Source organism: Trachinotus anak, unplaced genomic scaffold, assembly GCF_046630095.1.
Source record: "Trachinotus anak isolate AG129_WGS33_773 ecotype Australia unplaced genomic scaffold, CSIRO_AGI_Tana_v1 ptg000024l, whole genome shotgun sequence".
NCBI lineage: Eukaryota > Metazoa > Chordata > Actinopteri > Carangiformes > Carangidae > Trachinotus > Trachinotus anak.
The window spans coordinates 8022585-8044674 of NW_027273875.1; the positions used below are offsets into that span (position 1 = coordinate 8022585).

The 22090-nt window shown below is 39.1% G+C and overlaps 2 protein-coding genes across 8 annotated transcripts; both read right to left on the bottom strand.

The window, feature by feature from the left end:
* Window positions 1–66: 66 nt before the first annotated feature.
* Window positions 67–9513, bottom strand: srrt (serrate RNA effector molecule homolog (Arabidopsis)). 7 transcript variants are annotated; one of them, XM_071461443.1, is made up of 20 exons: window positions 9378–9513; window positions 8661–8779; window positions 8364–8492; window positions 8134–8280; window positions 7663–7851; window positions 5893–6062; window positions 5531–5715; window positions 5339–5449; window positions 5104–5263; window positions 4834–4988; window positions 4435–4496; window positions 4218–4296; window positions 3744–3935; window positions 3456–3626; window positions 3054–3207; window positions 2285–2478; window positions 1919–2069; window positions 1291–1383; window positions 1077–1179; window positions 67–939 (listed from the first exon to the last, which is right to left on the bottom strand). In XM_071461443.1, exons 2-20 carry the CDS (start codon window positions 8777–8779, stop codon window positions 864–866), a joined length of 2640 nt encoding a protein of 879 aa, XP_071317544.1. In that variant the 5' UTR covers window positions 9378–9513; the 3' UTR covers window positions 67–863. The 7 variants fall into 7 exon arrangements, with proteins under 7 accessions (XP_071317544.1, XP_071317545.1, XP_071317543.1 ...); XM_071461444.1 differs by having other exon boundaries at window positions 692–939; window positions 5104–5260; XM_071461442.1 differs by having other exon boundaries at window positions 692–939; window positions 1913–2069; window positions 5104–5260.
* A 3702-nt stretch (window positions 9514–13215) lies between these two features.
* On the bottom strand, window positions 13216–20192 carry rnf167 (ring finger protein 167). Its single transcript, XM_071460889.1, has 10 exons — window positions 19772–20192; window positions 18545–18675; window positions 18347–18427; window positions 18125–18262; window positions 17957–18044; window positions 17749–17839; window positions 17457–17562; window positions 16868–16961; window positions 16635–16715; window positions 13216–16042 (listed from the first exon to the last, which is right to left on the bottom strand). The coding sequence occupies exons 2-10, from the start codon at window positions 18647–18649 to the stop codon at window positions 15615–15617; spliced, it is 1212 nt and encodes a 403-aa protein (XP_071316990.1). The 5' UTR covers window positions 18650–18675; window positions 19772–20192; the 3' UTR covers window positions 13216–15614.
* Window positions 20193–22090: the final 1898 nt, after the last annotated feature.

The window sequence follows — 22090 nt, forward strand, 5'->3', positions numbered from 1 at the left end:
TGTGCAAATTGTGTAAATGGGGACAAAACAGGAACTTTTACATTTGATAAGTACATACAGTAAATGTTACGGTTAAAAGCTTTATTTTTTGTACACCGACATATATTGTGCAGAGCAGGGGGCTGCATTTTGTATTATTTTCATTCAACAGATGTGAATATTTCCTGCACCACTGCAAGCCTTCTGCAGTTGCCTAATTTAGCAGCTGTCGAATGAAACGCCCAGCAGACATCAACATAGGTAATTCAACTGTTTATCCAGTAGAGGGCAACAATCCTCACACCTGCTTTTACTTCAGCTGAAGGGTAGCAGCCCTCAAAACACATGCCACAGTGGAAATGAGCTTCTCCAGATCAGAGCAACACAAATGCACAAAACCACATCACAACATCTTGCTGAAGATTAAATGAATTAGTTTCAGTGTACAAAATGTACTGTACTGAATAGTCTATTTATTGTAACAGCATTACTATCCCTTCTCAATAACCACTATGTTAAATGATAACCTTGAACCTAAGTTAAATGCAGACCTGACCACAGAAGGACATGAGGTACCTGAGATGAATTTCTTCATCATCATTTTGTCCTGAAATGTCTGACTGGCTGTTTTCCTGTATCATCTCGTTGCTCTGATCTGCCTGAAGTCACATACAATTTGATTTTACTTGATAAATCATTTAATACATATTCATTTAGTTAGCTCACAACTTTATTGAGGAACCAGTTTACAGCAGAAGTTTGCTCTAGTTGCACAATAATTACAAAATGAAGTATTCAAGAAAAGAAATAATCTAAATACTACGTAAAGCGAGCAGAACACAATACTGGTGGAGACTGGAGACTGAAAGGACCAAGGGAGCTTTCTAAAAGAAGTCCATATCATCCGGTGCGTCCAGGTCACGATATTCAATGATGTTGCGTGGATCCCCGCGTGACATTCTGAGATGGTTGCAAGGAGAAAAACAAGGACCCAGGAAGAAGGAACAGAAATGATCATAAAAAAGGGAGCTTCAAAATTCTCCAGAAATTAGAGACAGCTCATAGCAAGATAAAGATCAGACGTACAGTGGTCTCACCTAATGTTGCGTGGCTTCCCCAGGTAGCCACCCTGTCCGCGGAAGTTGTCATAGTTGCCTCTGCCTCCTCCTCCGTATTGGTTCGGGGGGTAAGGAGGGCCACCTGTTGAAACAAAGGACTCAACCTCAACTCAAAAGCAGTGGTCTGACTGACAAACACATTCCTACTGTCAGCAGAAAGAAAAAAAACAAGCAGTGCAGTCAGAGTACATACCACCATAGCCCATTAGTGGGGGACGAGGCTGTCCAAAGCCCATTGGACCCTGGAGACCTTGAGGAGGAAATGGCATGCTGGGAGAAAGCAAACCTGCAGGAGGAGAATAACCACAGAAGAAAAAACACAGGTTCATATTTATGTGGACAAAATATGATTTGACTGTCTGAGCTTCAGCGTGTCACAGTGCACAGACTCATTTATTCAGTCAGTCTTTGTTAAAGGACCAGTGTGTAGGATTTAGTGGCATCTAGTGGTCAGGTTACAACCACCTGAATACCACTCCCCTCACCCCTGCCTTTCCAAGTATGTAGGAGAGCCTACGGTGGCCTTCAGGTCATTTTTGATTTGTCCATTCTGGGCTACTGTAGAAACATGGTGGTGCAACATGGCAGGCTCTGCGGAGGAGGACCCATTACCAATGTAGATATGAAGGGCTCATTCGAGACTAATGAAAACACAGCAGTTCTTAGTTTCAGGTGATTATACACGAATGAAAATACAATTATGAATATTATATTCAATTTCTGCCAGTAGACCCCCCCCCTAAATCCCACACACTGGTCCTTTAAAGAACTACAATCCTTTCTTATGAGTATCTGAGCTGATTAGATGTGTCGACCTTGACCTGGACCTGGGAGAGGAGGAAGTTTCATCTCTGGTAGCGACGGTCTCTTGGCATCCATCAAGAAATTGTTAAAGAACACCACTTCTTTTTTCACTTCTTCAATTTTGTCCCCATGTTTGTTCAGGATGTGCTTCCGTACAAACTCTGGGCCCTGGAAATTTATACCAAATACACAATAAGAATCAAACAACAAAATACTACATGACAATGCAGTAACACATTTAATGTACATGTTCTCAAATAATTCTGAAACACACGAAAAATCATCAAAACATTTCAAACCGCTGAAGAGATTTAGTTAAAAATCACACCACAACATCTGCATGATGTGTGTAGTTCTGATTTCTTCATTTCACAAGTGCTCACCTTAAATTTCTTGCCACTTAGTGGGCATAGCCATTTGTCCTTTCCCAGCTCTTGAGTGTTGGCCGACACAAACTTCTCCACTTCCTCCTCAGGATCCTTGCGGCCCATCTTCACTGCCTCTTCCTCAGACAGGATTTCTTTTAAACTAAACAAAGGACTAAGCTTCTCCTCCATCATCTTCTGCCACTGTTGCACTATTTGAAAAAAAAAAAAGCACCTTTAAAATGTAGTTAACCCAACCAAACCATACAGTTACCAGACGGATGTGTATGAGGTATGACTAAGTATGACTAAGGTTATTAATATAATTTAAAGCAATAGTTATGCAAGACCTCATCAGGCCACCACCATATCAGTATACAACCTTTTCGTATCCGTATATTACATTGATATTGCACATATTTTAAGATCAACAGCAATTACACAAAACCAAAACCTAAAAACCAGCAAGAAAACAATTTATATATTTTGTTGCACATTTTAATTCATTGCATATATTACAAACATCTGGACTGTGTTAATGTTTCAGTTGTTAAGAAAAGGCAGATAAACACTTAAAAAGTTTGTGAGCAAAATTGTGTGATAAAAAATGATGGATCCAATTGCAGCTACATTTTAAAATACAAATAGATTTGACAGTTAAAAGCTTCAGCTGAAATCCAGAGGACAAAGAAGCACACACCTTTTCATCAGTTACTGTTCATCAACACTGTGCATCCCCAGTGAACTCCTGCATTTTATTTAACACAAAGAAGGGAAACGCACTAACCCTCTCCATGTGTGATGCGGTTTGGAGGGATGGGTCCACGAACATGGATCATGCCACAGCGATTGGGCATTTCATCCTCACTCGGGTATTCACAGGTGTTGTAGTAGTCAATTGAATGCACGATACGCAGATACAAGATCAGACGGTCCAAAACCTGGGAAGAGAGGGCAAAGAAATCTTACAAAGACTTACTGTAAAGCTTTTATCATTCACTAAATGAGTGTGTTTTAGTCAGCCATGTGAATGACAGACAGTACATTTAGAACAAAAATCTAAAAAAAAAAATCATATCTACCTCCAAAAGAAAGGGCAGACAATAAACTGATAAAATATAATGCATTTGATAGTTACTTGTGCTGTTTATATATATTCATAATTCAGTCATAATGAGAAGAGGCAAACCTTGGCCAGTTTGTCATCCCTCTCCACAGTGGTCTCTGCAGGATTTCCTTCCTTGGTGCTCTCCTCAGCATCTATCCCACTCACAGAGCCCAGGAGCTCCTCCTCCTCAGCACTCACCTCCTCTATCAGGTAATCTGTGATATTCTTCAAAATGGGGTTCTGAGCTGGCAACTTTTGAGATAACAAACCACACACAAATGTGAAATTTAGTGATAACAAGATGATTTGAGAACAATCACTTTAAACTCTGCACACACATGTAAATATACTTGGCAACCAGTCCTGTACCTCAGTGCTCTGTCCCTCATCCTGGGACTTGTTGCTCCACAGGTCTCCTTTGTCGTCCAAAGCATGAATGAGCTTGGCAGCCAGCTTGATGTCATTGCGGAGCACCTGCTTGTGCTGAGTGATGCCATTAACATTACGCACCCTCCGGGCCAGGTCTCTGTTCACCCCCGGTGCCAGTTCACAGTCTCGCAGCTGTGAAGGGCAGACATTAAAAATGACTTTTCATGGCCTCAACTGCAGTTTAGGAGATTACACAAGTAATAAAAACAGATGCAAAGGCCTGTTCAAGGCTGCCCTAAGTCCAACAAGTTTGGCAAAGTCCAGTGCCAACAACACATTCTGCTTTATACATATCCAAATCCAGCTTTTCACTAATACAAAAAAGCAACAGATAATAAAGCAATTTAATGACTGCACCAACACTGCTGCACATTTGGACAATTTGAGAACAGGAGCTGCGAGTGGCACACTTACTCGTATGTTCTGAAGGTTCCAGCAGACTTCTTTGATATTGACGCTACGATCAAACGTTACCCAGCAACGTCTGAAAAACCTGCAACAGCACAGGGTTACATTAAATACGATTGGGTAATTATGAGCCTGTGGTCTGCAAATTCTTGTTTCACACAATTTTGACTAAATGAATCCAAAAAAACACTATAAGAAATTAAAAGTGGGTTCTTTATCCAACCTGCGCTCTGGATGGGGATCAGACAGGCAAACACGCAGAAAGCCAGGGTATCGCCGGCAGAGCTGTGGGAGAAAAACAGATAAGGATATTGAGTTTACCAAAAACAGCAACCTCCAGGGCTGAAAACTGAAGCCAACATGAGGATGCCAAAAACAGTTCCTCAAAAGGCCACTTGAGACTGGCTCCAAAAGCAAGTCAATCCCCACAGACTCTCATGTTAAAATGTCCAACTTTACAGCAGAAGAAAACGTGTTTTCAGCCTGATACAAAAAAAAACATTTCATGTCTCTATAGGTGACATCGTGAAGGCTACATCCATATTTATTTACACTCTATGGTTTAAGATCAGTGATTCTACATTTCCTGGGACATCAACACCGACTCTTGTGATCAACTCACAGCGATAATCTCAGCCTTGGAAATGGTGGGAGCAATGCTCCTCATGAACAGAGAGCAGGTCCGGTGGAGAGGCCGTGGTCTGGGAGAATCATCCTTGGGCTTCTTTTCTTCCTTCTTCTCTTCTTCAGCATTCTCTTTTTGTTTCTCCTCTCCACCTTTATATGGGAAAAAAACAAATTGGTGGGTTAAACTATGAGTTAGAAAAGCTGGGAACACACTTTCAGTCAGTCTCTGAAAAAACAAAAAAGATGTATGAATCTGATGGCTCACCTTCACCTTCCTCTTCCTCCTCATCCTTGTCTTCCACCTCTTCCTTCTTCACAGGTTTGTCAGAGCAGTTAGAGTTGGAGTCTGAATCAGAGTCAGAGTCACTCTCTGAGGCGCTGGCTTCATCATCACTGTCTCCACTGCGCTTCCTCTTTCTTCTCTGCTGGTAAATGAGGAATATTTGGTTCATTTTTGTCTCTTGTTACCAAATAAGTCCAATAATTAAAGCAACACTAACCTTCTTGGGTTCGGGCACTTCTTCTTTGGCAGCTTCTTTCTCTGGCTCCTCTTTCACATCCTCCCCTTCTGCTGCATCAGCCCTGTCTGTGTTGGTAGAATCACTCTCCTCCTGTGGCAGAGTTCACTGTCATCACCACAGCATCGAGAAATCTTTATTGCTTGGCTAAAACTGACAGAGGACAAAACATACCTTCTCACTCTTGTTTTTCTCTACTGAAGGTTTGCAGTCACCATCCACGGTTTTCAGATCTTCTCTCTTTGGCAGTTCAGCACCACCTGAAACAGATGCCAACTTCTCCCTGTCTTCTTCCTCTTCAGATGGCAGGTCCAAGATGCGAAGATCATGATCCGTCCCTCCTTCCATCTTTATCACAGCTTAAGGCAAGGAGAGGATGTATGGTTCAGGCTATAACTGAGGACTTATTATTCAAGTACAATTCAGGACTCATTATGGATTATTATTTTTAAAACAAAAAAAGGCAAAGTAGACAATAAAGAAGGACAAACTGCACACATCAACAGCATTCGTTAAATTATTTTTGAGGGCCCCACCTGCATCCAGCACTTTGATGATGGCTGGGGTCTGTTCAATGTCCAGTGAGACATTATCAAACCAGTTATTCTCCATCAGGAACGTGAAGACATTAAGACGGTTGTGCAGGGCACTCTGGGCCTCTGCCTTAAGTCGGCTGGCCTCATCTGGGTGGTACTTGGACCTGAACCTGTGTCCAGAGTTAGGGTCCACAAAAAAGTGGGGAGGGAATGACGGGGGTTGGGATGAATGGGATGCAAAAGTTAGAGAACAACTGCATATTACATATCTATTTCGCATCTGTGGTGTTAAAAATTGCACTGAGAAATATGATGTATTTGCATATTATTTTCAACAATTTACTTTTTTTTAATCCAGATGTTTGAGCTGTTTGTTGGGAAAAATTAAAAATACCTAATGGAATTTGAGTGTCTGAACAGAGTGTCATTAATTGTGATTTCTGCATTTTGTATGGATTAGTTCCTGTGTTAGGTCTTTCACTGTATGTATGTTTTCATTATATGATTAATATAATAAAATATTGTACATTATTGGAAAGTTTGAGACTAACTCACCAAAAAATAAGGAAAAAAAAACACAACAGAGAGATTATAAAATCAATCAGTCACATTATCAGAATTTCACATTAAAAATGTTTATCATTGAGTGGACTACAGTTACCTTTTCTTCTGCCAGTTTAATAACAAATAAATACAGAGAGGGGATCTCTTCTGTGAAAATGCGCTCCACTTCACCCCAATGGTGTGTCTGTTTACACACAAATTCGGTTTTGGGATTCGATTTGATCCAAATATAAAAAGAAAATGGCGCAGAAAAAGCATAAAACAAGAAAAAAAAAAGGATCTCCATGCGTGGAAGACTACTTGACTGTCTATCTAAAATCCCTGTTACTGTGTGTCTAAGAGCAACTGCATTGTGCGCAGTGCGTACCCTTGCTATCTAAAACCGGTTCTTGCGATTCCACTTTTTCTCATCTTCAAAAGAAACGTCGTCAACGTAGTAGTAGGAGTGAAGGGAAGAAAATGGGTTATGTCAAAACAGAACAATTTTGCATGATACCTGTGAAATAAGTGTAATAAGCATTAACAGACATTTTACAAATGTAAATCATGGCAAGATTTAAACACCAAATAAGGAAAAGAAAATCAACCCAAACAATGAAGATGACTTTTTAGTCAAAGCCACATGCACCTGAACAAAAACTGAAGATAACTTTAATATTTGAGTCATATAATTGTGAGTAGAATTTAGATACCTGTGGGTATAGTTTACATCTGAGGGGCTGAGTCATTTCATAAGATAATAATAATATGTGCATTAAGATAGAATTTGGGTTGATTTTCTTCTTTGATAAACTACAGGTTCTGTAACAAAGGTCATTAGTAAGAAATTTGAGACTGTGGGCCTGGTCCTAGTCATAGGTGGAACTGCCTTTGGATGATTTGGTAAGCATGTGAAACATTTTAAAAGCCATAAGTGGAGGAACATTTTTCATTTGTTAAGGTTGTTACTGCAACTACTTGATAAATATGGCTACCTTAATGTGCCGTGATACACCCACCACAAGGACCAGGCCCTATTACGTGGTTATTAAAAAAAAAGAAGCAATATATCTAAAATAATAATGATCATGAAATAAAAGCCAAAGGAGATGATCTGTAAAAATTGTGATTATAATAATTCAATGAAAAATAACTGGAGTACCACTACATTAAAACTACTGATATTAATGAATAGGGCTTATAGAGTAAGGGCAACTGATATCGTACCACTCTTCATCTTTATGAGCCAAAAAGAAGTCTTGCATCTGCTGTCGGCGGAAATCAATCTTGTACTCATTGTAGCGTTTGACTGCCTCAGTCTCATCCACAGAATCATCCAAGGAAAGCAGGAACTCCTTAAAGGTTTTCATTATTGGAGGGGGGGGACCCAAATCCATGTCATGGATGTTACCGAGCCTAATGGAAGACAGACAAGTTGGATGAAGTTAGTAGCTTTCTAAATATTCTGTGTGTGAGTTGTGTGATGAGAGAGAACAAATACTTTCACATACTTTGAAGTGGAAACTTAATTTTTGTCAAATATTCAGCTTCTTCAAGTTGTCATATTCTTATGAAACAAAATTACTGGAACATTCAATGTCCAGTAGCTGCAGCAGTTTTTTGAAGATGAATACTGAATTCTTAAAGACAAATCACATTTAACTTCAAAGGCCTTTCAAGACTGATCCCATCTCTCACCTTGCTTGAATGGGGATGCCATGATGAGGCTGCATTAGGTGCAAGTCAGGGTGGCCCCAGTGCTGTGGTGGGCCATAGCTGGGCCCTCCTCCCCCACCATAACCCAAGTCATATCCACCACGGTACGGGTCTGTACCATGGTCATCCCTGCCAACGGACAGACAATAGCGCTTAAGCACCAGAGGATACCTGTTGTTGAGATTGTGGAACAGTGTTGCTACTAATCTTACCAGTCTCTTCTCATGCGTTTCTGCTGGGGACTCATGTCATGTCTCGGTGGGGTGAATCTCTCCCTACGACCTCTGTCATAATCCCGGTACTCTCCGCGACTACGCCGTTCCCTGCCCCTGTCCCACTCCCTGGGAAATTGATTTCAGGAAAAATGGTACAGAAAATAGGCACTTAAATATAACAGATATTAACTTCTTAACTCCAGAGAGACGCCTTTCAGTTGCATTTTGCAGGGTTTTTTTTTTTCTTGAGACAAGGTAACTGCATGGGGTTCAATCATGAGGGTTGCTTCTTACCTGTCATTCCAGTCATCTCTGCGTCTGTCTTCTCTCTCTCTTGAACGATCATAGTCACTTCTCTCCCGTCTGAATTTGTCCCTTCTCCTGCGATCATATTCATCGTCACTGTCTCCCATCTCCAAGAAAAAGAGGAAGTAAAGTTAGGCTGTCATGTAGCATGACTGTGATAAATAACCGGACTTTGAGTTTAGTCATTATTATTGAGATATTGTTGTTAATCCTGACTACAATGTTAATTGTGGTCATAACTCTGCTAATCCATACAACAAGGGAGGAATGCAGTTATATAAATAAAAACATTGACAGGTGAGGATACCGAGGATACTAGTACACACAGGCGGCCTGAGAGACGACCAGCGCAGATTGTGGTCATAGTAAGGTCGGTGTTTGTGTCGCACAACTCATAGTAAGGCTTGGATATCAAAATTACTAAGAAGCATTTCAGGTTTGAATCCCAGTGTGCCATATATGAGGATAAATGTGTAAACAACATGAATACGTTATCGTTATAGCGCGGGTTAGCTGTTACCGACACTGTTATCTAATGTTAGCCTACATGCTAGCTACGTTAGCTAGCTAGAAGCTCAGCGCTATTGTTCCGGTCGGTCTTCAGCCTAGAGAGCGGTCACTTTATACACAACAGAGCGCCTGTGGTGTTGCCAGTTTAACCCCAGTCGATAAAATATGATAAAATACAAATAAGCACTTTAATACCTTGATGAGTGTTTGCTTGGATGATATTCGTGCTGGTCTCCCCCTCCCTCGCCTTCCACGTCTCTTTTTCGTGATGTTGTTCAGCGGTCGGTAAATAACGAAACGGAGAAACAGCGCCGCCTACAGGTTTATTACAATTACAACCCCTACAGTTTTCACTTTGCTTTAGTGTTGTTAAAATCACCTTATTTATGTCTGACAGTGTAATTTATTCTGTATCAGCTAGCCACTGGAATTATATGTTGTTGTAAATAACATGCTGAGTGAAAAATAGATTTCATTTATTTGTTATGGCTGCACCAACAATCTAATTGGGCCTACATATCCTGGATTTCTTGTCTATCATTTTACACAAATTGTTTCAAAATTCAGCCTGACACATTTATTTGGTATCTTTGGACATTTTTTTGCAGTACAGCGTGAGTTTTGACATTTGTTTTTAAATGTAAAAGCCAATCAATTCTATCTAACGGGAAAAACTAATTGCATTCAAAGACCCTGTCTATGGAATTCATGAACCCAGCAGGCAGCAGGGGCAAGACATGATAGGGATGATTTTCCCTAGAAATAAAATTAAAAGAGAAAATAGAAATTTATTAGAGAAAAATAAATAATAGCCTAACTGTAATAGATGTTTTTTTACTGCATTAGAATTATCAGGGCATAAGAAAATGCTGAAACCTTTGGCTTTTCCATTTCAGATTTTTCCATTTTGCTTTACATTTACAAATAGGCCTCTTTCATTGAAGATATTTTGACATGTCATAGAGGGAAAAGTATCAGTGTAAATAACCAAAGTAATAACGGCTGATCTCCATTTAGCTGCTTCACTTCCAGGGTCCTGCTGCATGCTGACTCGCTGTCATGCCTTGCAGGGACACAGGGACATAAAAAAGCAATCATTAATGTTATAAGTGACACCAGTGCTTTTCCAACAATGACAAGTAAAAATATCTGCTATAAAAAAGGCGTATGATAACTGTAGACAGTAAGGTCGGAAGATTCTCCTAAGTCAGTGTCTCACTGAGCAGTATCTCCTTTCATTGTTCAAATTCTTTGCTATGGTATTTCTGGTTAAAGGTACGATCCACTGATGCATTTGGTTTGAAAAAAAAAGATCGTTCTGTTCCAAGCAGCCCACAGAGACACTGGCTGGCACCATCTTGCGGTCTTTGTGTCTGGTGTTGCTATGCAGTCAGTGGGTGGGGTTATGATGAGAATTCACTGAGGTCAAAATAACCATAAACACTCATTGTTGTTTGAATTAATATTGCCTTAAAAAGATTTTATTGACAGCTTTAAGTTGAAACTGTATAGAATATATGTACAACAGCTGGTTTGACCTACTATTAATTTGAACCCACTGTTTTTAATGTATAAAATGCATTAATATGATCCAAATGACTATTCAACAGCAGATGAGGGAACAGTGGAACAGGTGTTAAAAATAAATAAAAATTAAAAGTTGCAGTAAATTAATTTGGTATTGAAACAATATTTTAAATAGATTCATCTCTTATACCACTTTACTTCCATTAACCAGTAAACTGCTAAGTATATCTTTTCTTTGTCCTTCCTCTGAACCTTAACTGGTGCCTCATATAATCCAGGATTACACGTGGCCACACTTGGGTAGTCTGTGCTTCATCCTCCATGATAAACGCAGATTCTACTTGTTGTGGGAAGGAATGGTCATCTCTGGATCCAAACGCAAAGTCTCCTTCGGGTCCACCATTGGCTCCGAAAGGAGTAGAGATAAGGTGATAAGGACTGTCCAAAAATCCCTATGAACATTCAAATGTTATACAGTGTTATTTTCTCTTATATAATTCAGATATACAATATATACACAATACAATATAATTCAGATTATTTCAGGAATATCAAAAGGCAGCACATGACAATATAGAGACATAAACATTTTCTTAAACTTTCACTTTGGACAAAGTGAAAGTGTTTTCTTAAAGACAGCAGTGATATACTTTAACTGAATTCCATCAAATGGAATTATTGTAAATGTTTATTTCATTTAACTGTAGATAAGTTTTAAAACAGGAACATCATAGATAGATAGATAGATAGATAGATAGATAGATAGATAGATAGATAGATAGATAGATAGATAGATAGATAGATAGATCTTTACCATACCTCATTCTGGTCTTTGTGGGTCTCTTTGCAATCCAGAAGCACCAATAAAGATACACCCAATAGGAGCACAACAGATGATCTCAGTGATGAGTATGATGGTAGTGATCCAGGCATCTTTCCTCACAACTGCATTTATATCCAGAGAAAGGTCAGATATTTGTAATATTTTTAAAATGTTGCCAAGAAAAGCAAGCTTGGGTTGCAGGAAAAGGTTCTTTCGCTTCAGGGATTCACTTATGGGATGCCATGTTACTGAGCCACTTCATTTATTTCTCAGCTTGTGTGGAACAAACACGTTAGCCTATAGTCCCACACATGCCATAATCCATAATCCAGGCAATAGCTAACCTACGCACATCTACCCTCTATCTGGAGTTTATTCAGCTCACATACAAATGGTCTTTTCTTCAAAGCACCGGGTGGTATCATTAACGGTTCATGAAATAGCGAAACTGAAAAGATATGGACCTTGTTAGGAAGGATTAAAAGCACTACAGGAAGTCTTAATGAGTCACAAATACAGTCAAAGGCAGGCAACTCCTTACAGGCCGTGTCAGTGAAACAGCTCTGAAAAGACAAAAGTATTAATAATAATATCAGCTCTATTTTTTCTATGAAGTAAAATTCTGTCATTGTACCTATAAATATATTTCATTAACCCGTAGTATTTATTTGGCACAAACTCACCACCAATGATATTAATACTGCATTTTGGTTGACTTAAAATAGTAGTAGACACATTTAACATCATGGACAGAGAATAACTGCAAAAACTGTGAGCAAGATATGACAAACTGAACACAACAGCAGTCTTACAGGGTATGCAGATTGTTTTTTATACATAGTGAACTGTTGTTGTGCTATATTTTTTTTTAATATAATATATAAAATATATGAATTATATTATAATTCATTAATGAGTGTAAAAGAACCTGAAACATGCTAAATTCAGCAGGACACAACTGGTCTAATTAGTTACTGTGACGCCTTTGCCAATAGGATCAAAGCCCATACATTAATTAGCAGAACAGTTCTTAGGTGCTTTTACAGAAGCTTAGTCTTATAATTAAAATTATGATTAATGAAACCACATGTGCCTCATTATTGCTCAACACACTGGGGAATGAAAGTGAAAAAGATAATGAAAGATAATGAAACTACATCTAAAAACCCACGTTTTTATTCCTCTACATGCCCAGTTGCCAAAACAACAGAACACTTCCACTCATGACAACACACAGTCAAAAACACTATATTCACAAAGACATCCATTTCTGTAGCTCTGACCAAGCTGCACTGACCTTTTAGTTTCATTTATTTCATAATTTAAGATACGCTCTTTAATTCTGTTATTCTTCCCATTGAGAAATGAATCACTTCTGGGCACTTTAACATACAGCACAGTGGTTTAGGTACAGTATTTACTTCAGCAACTGTATATTTTCAATCTACTAACCAACTACTGGATTCAGAGCATTAAGATCTGCTAGGTCCTTTGATGTAAAAAGGTATGTTTTATATATTTATGTCCATAACAATACATATTATAATCATAGAACATATGCACAACATACCAATGTGCTTTGTAATAACTTTATTATAAAGAATACTTATGTTTATCACTAGGCCTATTTCAAGAAAGTGTTACTTCATTTTTCTTGTCACAAACAAACAAATGGCACCACAGTCCCATTTCCATGTCATTTAATCTTCCACAAATCACACATTAAATGCAGATTTCCACAGACTTTGTTTAGACATCCTACAGCCTCTCAAATCTGCTTTATACATGAAAATTACACTTGACACTGTACATTTATTATTTTAGTGTGATAAACTAGGCACATTCTAAAAGAAGGAAAAATTATAGTTGGGTATTATATTTCTCCATTTGTTTCAGTTAACAGTCTCCAAGATCAAGACATATCGATAAAAAATAAAAAATAAAAAAAAGTACAGTATGAAAGAGATTTGTTCTATTTTACAATATAGACTTGCCAACAAATCCCACTTAAACCTTGACAGTGTGGAGCTTCTTTATCAATCAGCAGTAAAATACAATAGAGATGGAATGTTTACAGATTTTACTGATTCCCCGCTCTCAAACACCAAAATGCGACTTACTAAAAACAAGTCTTCAGACACAGAATTTATATACATCATGTGCAGTGCTTCCTCTGTTGTCATATGCTGTTGTTGTGCTTGAGGGGGGTGGGGGGATACATTTGATCATCTATCTGATGTGGTGTACGAACAAGGTAGGTTTCAAATTGAGGTTATACAGTGGGAAATGTTATTGTAAACAATAATATAATTATCCTTAAAACACTTGGAGCCTTCCTTATAGATAGACAACAGTAACATAAAATGGCAATTCTGATTTTAAGTTTTCTCTGACTATATTTGGAGCAATATAAAATCAATCACAGAGGAAACACTGATCACATCTCAGCAAATAAGAGAGTAGGGAAATCTTTACAGCACTTATTTAGAAAGTTTCCACACCTTTTAAGGTTATCAAAAATTAAAAACAATAATTCCAGTTGTGCATTTATGGTTTTAGATCAATCATAAGCATTGCAGATCATAAACACTGTACATTTATTTGGAGCAGTGAAATAGTTTGGCTGAAACAACTTTTTAAGGTTACTATTGCTTCTGTTATAAATCAACAGCACTGACCCCATCCGAGTCATTTTATAAAGTATAGAAAGAAGCCATGTGTCGCTTGACAGCTGCTGAGCTTGTTTACATTTTCAAGTGCAAGTCAAGCACGACTAAGCTGGCTATCTGTATCATTACTAGCACTGAACATGTGGAAACACAGGCTTTCTCCTCCTCGCTAGAGAACAAAGGAGCACTTTTTCCAATCAAAGCTTTCTAACCAGCACTATTTAATACAGCTAAACAAGAGGAAAACAAAGGAGTGTGAATCCTGTCCCTTCAATTTCCAAAAACTTAATTTAACATACACATATACATCAAGGCCAACGTAAGGCAATTTTCTTTTTCCCTAAAACAACTCCAGGGTCCCATGGTTCAATATGTTATCATTGTATTGCATATAAAAATGGAAACAAATTCATTAAATATACACGAATCTTGATTTTACTGAAAAGGCTAAAACCATTTATGAGACCAAAGACCCATTAATTCTCACTATGTTATTCATGTACAATACCCACTGACCTTTAATTTGTTGCTATAAACCTGAGTTTGTTCAACTTGACAAACTGGATAAAGCTAAATATATTTTTCTTAAACTGACCACACAGTAGTATCAATAATAATGGAAAAGCAGCAGAAATGTATAACTTCTTGACAATAACCTACAGTAATTTACTATGGAAATTGAGAAAAATCTGACATTTCAAAACAACTGAAATGTAGTTTTAAAACATGTTAAAAAAATAAAATAAAATAAAAAAAAAAAAAGCTAAAAGAATTTAGAAAAATAAAATGAAGACAAACATTTCCCCCTCCACTTGCTCATTCTTGTTAGGAAACAATTATGGTGTGAAAGGACTGTTAGATATAAAACAGTTATGATTAAGACAACAGAAACTACAAACTGCACTAACCCTACACAAACCGTACACAGAGAACCTAGAAGATCCACTTTAAGTGTGTGCACTGAATTCAATCTGTGCGATTACACAGGCTTCATCTGCAGGAGTCATTCTCTTACCCAAACAGACAGTTAAGTGGCCCATTCATTTTGTGCAGCACTGATGGTTAGGTCATGTGGTGTGGTCAAGTTATGAATTACAACATGCATTAAAAAAAGGGAGTCTACAGGCAAACAGAGGAGCACTGGAGTGAATTTGTGCATAGAAGTGGGTTGTTGTCAGCGTTGGATTTTTGTAAAACTGATCAATGCAGGTTTTCCATGTGCTTTGACACTAACAAGCAAACCACCTCTGGTTAATGGGTAAAAGATTCTGTGACAATCAGCAGATGTTTTGAGATCCTAAATGTCTAGCTAACCACAAACTATAAGTACCATGTGATAACAGCACGCCCGATGACAGAAAGACCCTTGTTAAGGAAAAACTAAGTAATCTCATTGCAGCTAAGTTCCGGCCTTCAGACCTCCACTCTATCCCTACCAATGAGCTGAGCAGTGTCATCATCAGTGTGGTGCCTGTCCTCTCCTGAGCCATCACTTTCTGAGTCCGTGTCCTCCTGGGGGGAGTAGTAGCCTTCATAACCCAGGATGGGAGAGTCGCAGTGTGCAGGAGAAGCGAGGCACTGGGCAGTAGTGGTGGTGGTGGTGGTAGCTGAATAGGCCCCTGGGCTCCCTGAGGGAGACCCAGGGTTGGAGGGCCGAAGCAGAGGAGTGCGCTCCGAGTCTGCTTCACCCTCTGTTCCTTCCTCCTCCCCACGTCCCCCAGTTTCCTCCTCAGACTCAGACTCGGAGTGCTCTGGGTTGTTTCGAGTGACACGCTGTTTGCACACAGGGCACGTCTTCTTGGTCTGCGTGAGCCATGGGTCGACACACTTGCAGTGGTAGGCTGAAAAGCAAGAAGAATTTTTGGAAAATGAAGCAAGACCTGGCAAAGGACAGTGACTGTTCTTTTAGGTTGTAACGTAAAGTGAATAAAGACATGTTCAGAAACGAGCGCAGAGCAGGTGCGAACACTGATTGAGGTGTCGAGGTGACACAGGGGGATAGATATCCTCCAGCGTTTTCAGCTTGTGTTCACTGATGGGAAGTTAGAGAGGGCTTTGCACTAGTGGCTTTTCTGGCTGATCTGTATAGACCGTCTCAATATGTCACCACTGACCCAGGTCAAAAATGGGAGTCAACTACAAGGACTGCGGTGTAGGAGGCTCAGGAAACTTAATGTTTGGAGGAATAAGGACAATGTTGCTTTAGGGACAGTTTTGATCACTTGAAGCAAAATATTGTACTGTTGAAGAAGGTAGGGTCAAGGGTACAAATTGAATTGCAAGGAAGGGTACAGCCATGTATTTTGTGTTTAAATAATATAAAACTTGTTGCCGCAAGTGTGGTAGAAGTGCATATTCAGTTGAGGCATTTTCCCAATGTACCATAAAATACAAACCTCATAATTATCTGATAACAACATATTAAATATTTACCATGGGAGCAAGGTAAAACTCGCAGCTTGTCTCCTTCTTCATACTCATCCAAACATATTGCACACAGATCATAGTCATCCCCTGAAACAGAGGAGAAAAGTTATCAACTTCAGTCATTCAAATTTAAGTTAATTATTATACATTTAAATTCATCAGCTGTTTTCTAGCCTACAAATGTTCTTCAAAACAACATACTACAGCAACAGTGTATAAAATAGTACATATCTTGTTACCTTTTCTGAACCTGTGGGTTGGAATACGCTTCAGCTGTTCCTTGGACAGACGATTTTTACTCAGCCTTTTTCTGTACCGTACACATCGTATAATCTGAACAATACAAAAGTTACAGGTGGCATGAGAAGCACACCAACATTCAACATGCATGGGTGGATTTGTTTTATGTGTTCCTGTAGGACCCTAGTTCTCACAGTGAGTCAGTCAGTAAGAGGATGTTTTAGAAAATAGGTTTTCAGGGCTTTAATCGTCATAAAAACAAGTTTCTATTGAATAAATATAGCATGTCAACAGGAAAGTGAACTGGCTCTAGCATGGCTGAAATACTATTAGGTCACAATGGCCACTTATGATTGTTTGACCAAAGGCACATGTTAATGCCAGGTCTGAACAGGATGTATTTTACATTACAAAGAAGGATTCTCAAAGCTAGCCTCTACTACCAATGGTCCAAATACAATGTAAGCAAATTATTTCATAATTGCCCTTTTAATTTTAACAACTGTAAACTCAGACTCCCAAAATACATTTTTAGATATTTGGTCAATGAATAAACACTCAAGGAGACATCACATCATACATACTTACCAAGACAACAAACATCACAAGAATGATCATGCCAACTACTCCAGTGAAGGGAATAAGGTAGTAGGACAGGGGGAAAGCAAACTCCGGCTTGAGGATCACATAGGCCCTGCAGGCCAAGAACAGAATAATGCATCACATTCCAACTTTACCCTAAAGCACTAGAACTGAAAAACTACTCATATATTGATCTATGCAAATTAAATGCTGGCTGTTAAATGATGGTTTGGTCTAGATTAATGTTTACTTTGAAAATGTATTTTATAAATGTATTTCTAGAAATGTTATTACTTACCCTTGCTCTGGAATTATGAAATTCTTGAGAATTTGAGCAGCATTGTAACTGGTGAAGACTGAAGGGATCTCAATCTCCTCTGCAATAGTGTCTGGAAAATAAAGAAAAAACAACAACAACAAGATTTAAACTTTGGGCATTTTAGTAAGATTGTGGAAATGTGCAAAGTTTGTACATTTGAAAAAAAAAAATTGTAAAAGAGAATTACCGTTGCTGTAATTCATATTGAGCAGAGTGTCAGAATACATGTTGTGGACAATTGCAGCACTGTATCCAGCTCTCTGCGCGTGCAAGACCTGAAAGCCAAATCCTCACATTAGATCGCCTTGCTTCACAGACACTTAAGTGAATTCAATATCATGCAAATATTACTGACCTTTATATCAAAATTGCAGTCATAGCGCCTGATGAGAACTATGACTTTGGTGGTGTTGGCATCATAAGATGGTGGCAATGGGGGAGGAGGGTCTATCGTTGAGCAGGCATTAAGTGGACGAGAAACCACCAAAACTCCCTTTCACACAAAGAAAAAAAAACATCATTATAACAGACTCTGACCCATGTTTTTCTCCATGCACCCTTTCTCCAATGCTCTCACCATTAGTCCATCCTTTGGAAGCGGAGATCCAAACAAGGCAGGTAGGTCCTCAAACAACATGGAGGTCATATTGACATAATGCTGCCAGAAAAATATCCACATATTGTAAGAAGGGACATAATTTTCAGGAGAATTTTAAGAATTATACTTCTAACTAAAGATTATCAAAGTCCTAGTTAAATCTCCTTGACTACTTACAGCATAGATATAGGCATGTGTGGGTGAGTGCACCAGTAAGCTGCAGAAAACCAGTATAGGGACATTCAATCGGGCTCCCATGGACCACACGCCAAGTTGCACCATCCTTGGTTGCTTACAGTTGCACTAATCTGCAAAAAAAGATATGACCATACAAACCAAAGTACTCAGTCACGACCAGAGGTAAAATGCTTCCGGATGAAGCTAATCTTGCAGTCTGATTGCAGCCTGGTATTAACATACCAATACAAATTGACAATTCAAGTGATAAAACTGTGTGAATAGACACATGAATATGCAAGCAAGGAGAAGTAAACTGACTCGTCAGCATGTACATGTACTCTCTTTGTCTCCATGAAATAGCAGAACAAAAGTACTTTTGAAAGCAACTATGATTCTGTTACTTTGTGAGGACTTATACATGTCCTCTAAAGACTGGGTTTTTAACAAATAAAAGGAAACATTTACATAAATACGAAGGAAACACTGTGGAGAAGTTCACTGTTTTTTTCTTGGTGCTAGCATCTTGTGGCTCACTCTTAAAATAAACTCTTTAACCAATCACACGGTTCTTAAATCCGTGTATTTCTTGAGCTAAATTCAGTTGCGTTTTGTCGTCGTTTGTGTAATTATCACTATTTCTACATTAATATTACTTCATTTAAACTCATGTTCCCCCATTTATGTTGACTTCCGGCAAACAAATAAAATCAGCCAGCAGCCAATATACAAGTGTGTGTGTTATTTTTGTGAGCTTGGATAAGGTAAGTGAAATATACAGATTATTTGTGCTAGTGGTTGAAATGTTAACACAACAATTCAGAAAATGTTCACTATTATGGTTAGCTCAATGGTATTAGTAAACTATTAATCTAATATACTACATCTCTCGTTTGTACTAACACTAAAAAATGCTGAAAAGCACCGCATTTTGTTGTTCTCGCTGCCTACAGGAAGTTGGTGAAGAAATAATCCGCCGCTGTTGTGTTGCTGCTGTCGCAATAATAAACCTGTTAAATATGTAGCTCACACTTCCTGTAAAAGACAGCATCGTCTAACTAATGTCACACCGCTCATTAAATACGTAGAGGCAGTTTCACCCGCTGGACTCCCATTAGCATTTAAGTTAGTTAAAACTTTGGTTGTTGCTCGTGTTAAAATATGTAAGAACACATTAACCATTAAAGTCGTTAGAGTAGTTGTTATTGTGCGTCGTCGGCTACAAACCTTACACTGCAGAAATCGGCGCTGTGAAGTTTGTAATCTAAGGTCGCTCCAGTTGTCTCACTTTGGTTGCTCACATGTCCCCATATAAAGTGTTAAAAGATGTTAATCTACCCACTTTCTCGACAATCCTATAGATCCACACGAAAACGGCGAAAGACGGGGAGGATTAAGGTTAGCTATCTGACGTTTGGCTAATGTTAGCAGGTGACTGACAGCGGTACAGTAAATCCTCTCCGTGACAGATGACTCTGCGTCTCCCCTGTAGTCCGTATGTACACGTTTTGTAGTATATTACTTAATAATATATTTGTCCACCGTAAAGGAGACACTTCGCCTGTCTGCCTGGCTCCCTCAATTCGCGTTAGCTTGCTGCTGCTGCTAGGTTTGTTTGTTATTGCTTCTTGCTCCCTGGTTGTTCTTCGCGCTGTGTGGCGGCAGGTCACCTCAGTGGCGCCCGGGCCCACAGCGCCACCCGCAGGCAGAGGGGGGGGACAGCAATGAGCTCAGTGCCATGTACAGGGGTGGGCACCCACTTGGCTTTCCACGGCTCATGCACGACCACTCGTGGTTGAAATGGATCTGAAATGGCTAATGAAAGCCTAATGGGTCCAAATAAAAGGGCTGAAGGAAAATCGTATCTCATCTGACATCTTAAAGGCTGCATTTCCTGACTGATAGTTTAAAAACACATGCAGACCGGTTTCACTGCATTCAGATGAGCAGATTCCAGTCAGCCAGGCCCCTGCCTATAGGGGTTATTTGGGGCATGAAAGCAGCAAGAGATTGATCTCCTATGAGGGATCATATGAACACCATGAGATGAAGTTTAAATACAACAGGTTTTCAGGAGGCTGCAAATAATACCGTATTGTCCGCCAGGGGGCAACAGTGTATCTGATAGGACAGAATCCAGAAATTCAGACATCCTGCTGTGGTCTCTCCAACATTGCCCTCAAGTGGTAGAAACACTCGACTGTCAAATACAGTACAGTGCTTTCACTGTTGTCACTCTGTGTTCAACTACTGTCCAGTTGAATATTCAGAGTCCTGACGTAGGCAGATGCAAATACAAGCGTACACATACTCAGGATACATATCATGCAAATTGGCAGTACATCTTTCACTGTATAACATCAGTTAGATAATGCCCTTTGTTTGCAGCAGAAGTGTTAGGGTACTCAACAGATTATTTGCTATTCTTCTTCCTTTCATCATAGTAGCAAATAAAGAAAAAGACCGACTGCCATAGAGAGGCAAGCCAGTTAAGTCAACCAAGAGGCCACAGCTGTATGAGCCTCTGGACCAATATGTTAAACTGTGTTATAAATGTATCCACATGTAATGTTTTGGTTATTCCCTGTTTTCAGCAGGTTGCCATGTGAGATGATGGTGATGCAGGGCACTGACATTTCTGAAAGCAAATAGAAGTTGGCAGGATCACCAAACCACACACTGATCTTTCTTGTAATGGAAGTCAGGTAGCCTGTGCTGTGATTTACTGCCAACGTCAAAACCTATAACTCGCTGTATGGTGTCTGCAATATTTGCTGCTGTAGTTATATTTATTTGAGGTTCATGATGAGTCGGTGTTCTATCCCTTTTGTGATTCCCTGCACACCCTTCTCTTTTAAAAGAAGAAATAAGTTCTCGGTAGGTTTGGTATAATTAGTTTTGGGGATCTGCAATTTGCAATCATCTTTAGCCTTTTTGTCAAGAGACAAAGATGGTTTTCAGGGAGAATTATCCAACTAAATGTTTAGGGCTGACCTGAGTTAAGTCAATATGCACATAGTCTCAGTAAGAAAACAAGACTAAAACTTTTAGGCCAAGCAATCTTTAGAGACTTCAATGGTTATTACATACCATATGAAAAAATATAGGATGGATCAAACAACACTGACAAGTTTGCTCACCTTAGAATTTTAACATAAATTTGTTCATTCATCATGTACAGATGATCAATGTATACACAGTAAATTTAATGGAATTTAATAATATCCATACGAATTTGATGTTATCAGTTTAGTGGAAATTTTGGTCTGATGGAGGAGGTGAGGCCAGAAGTTCATCAAAAAAAGGATTAATCTCTCAGGAACCAACAGTGAATTTCATTGAAATGTGCTGCTAGTTCTCATGATACCTTTACATGGACCACAATGGAGTTTAGGGGTAAAATTTGATCTCACTGCTGTACTATATCAAAGGTCAGGGAACCCCCACAATCATTAGGGTGATCCTCGCCAGAGCCACAATCACCAGAATCAAATGTCTGGCTAACAGTTTTAGATATCTTTCTCTGGACCGCTGTGTTCAGCAACT

Coding starts and splice junctions, on each gene's coding strand:
- srrt (XM_071461440.1), bottom strand. CDS start 8,779: ATGGGAGACAGTGACGATGAATATGATCGCAGGAGAAGGGACAAATTC. Junction 4,497..4,833: donor CCAAGGCTGAGATTATCGCT/GTGAGTTGATCA, acceptor TTTCTCCCACAG/CTCTGCCGGCGATACCCTGG. Junction 3,208..3,455: donor GGGATGACAAACTGGCCAAG/GTTTGCCTCTTC, acceptor CTCTCTTCCCAG/GTTTTGGACCGTCTGATCTT.
- rnf167 (XM_071460889.1), bottom strand. CDS start 18,649: ATGGTGCAACTTGGCGTGTGGTCCATGGGAGCCCGATTGAATGTCCCT. Junction 18,263..18,346: donor TTCCAAAGGATGGACTAATG/GTGAGAGCATTG, acceptor TTTGTGTGAAAG/GGAGTTTTGGTGGTTTCTCG. Junction 17,563..17,748: donor TTCATAATTCCAGAGCAAGG/GTAAGTAATAAC, acceptor CTTGGCCTGCAG/GGCCTATGTGATCCTCAAGC.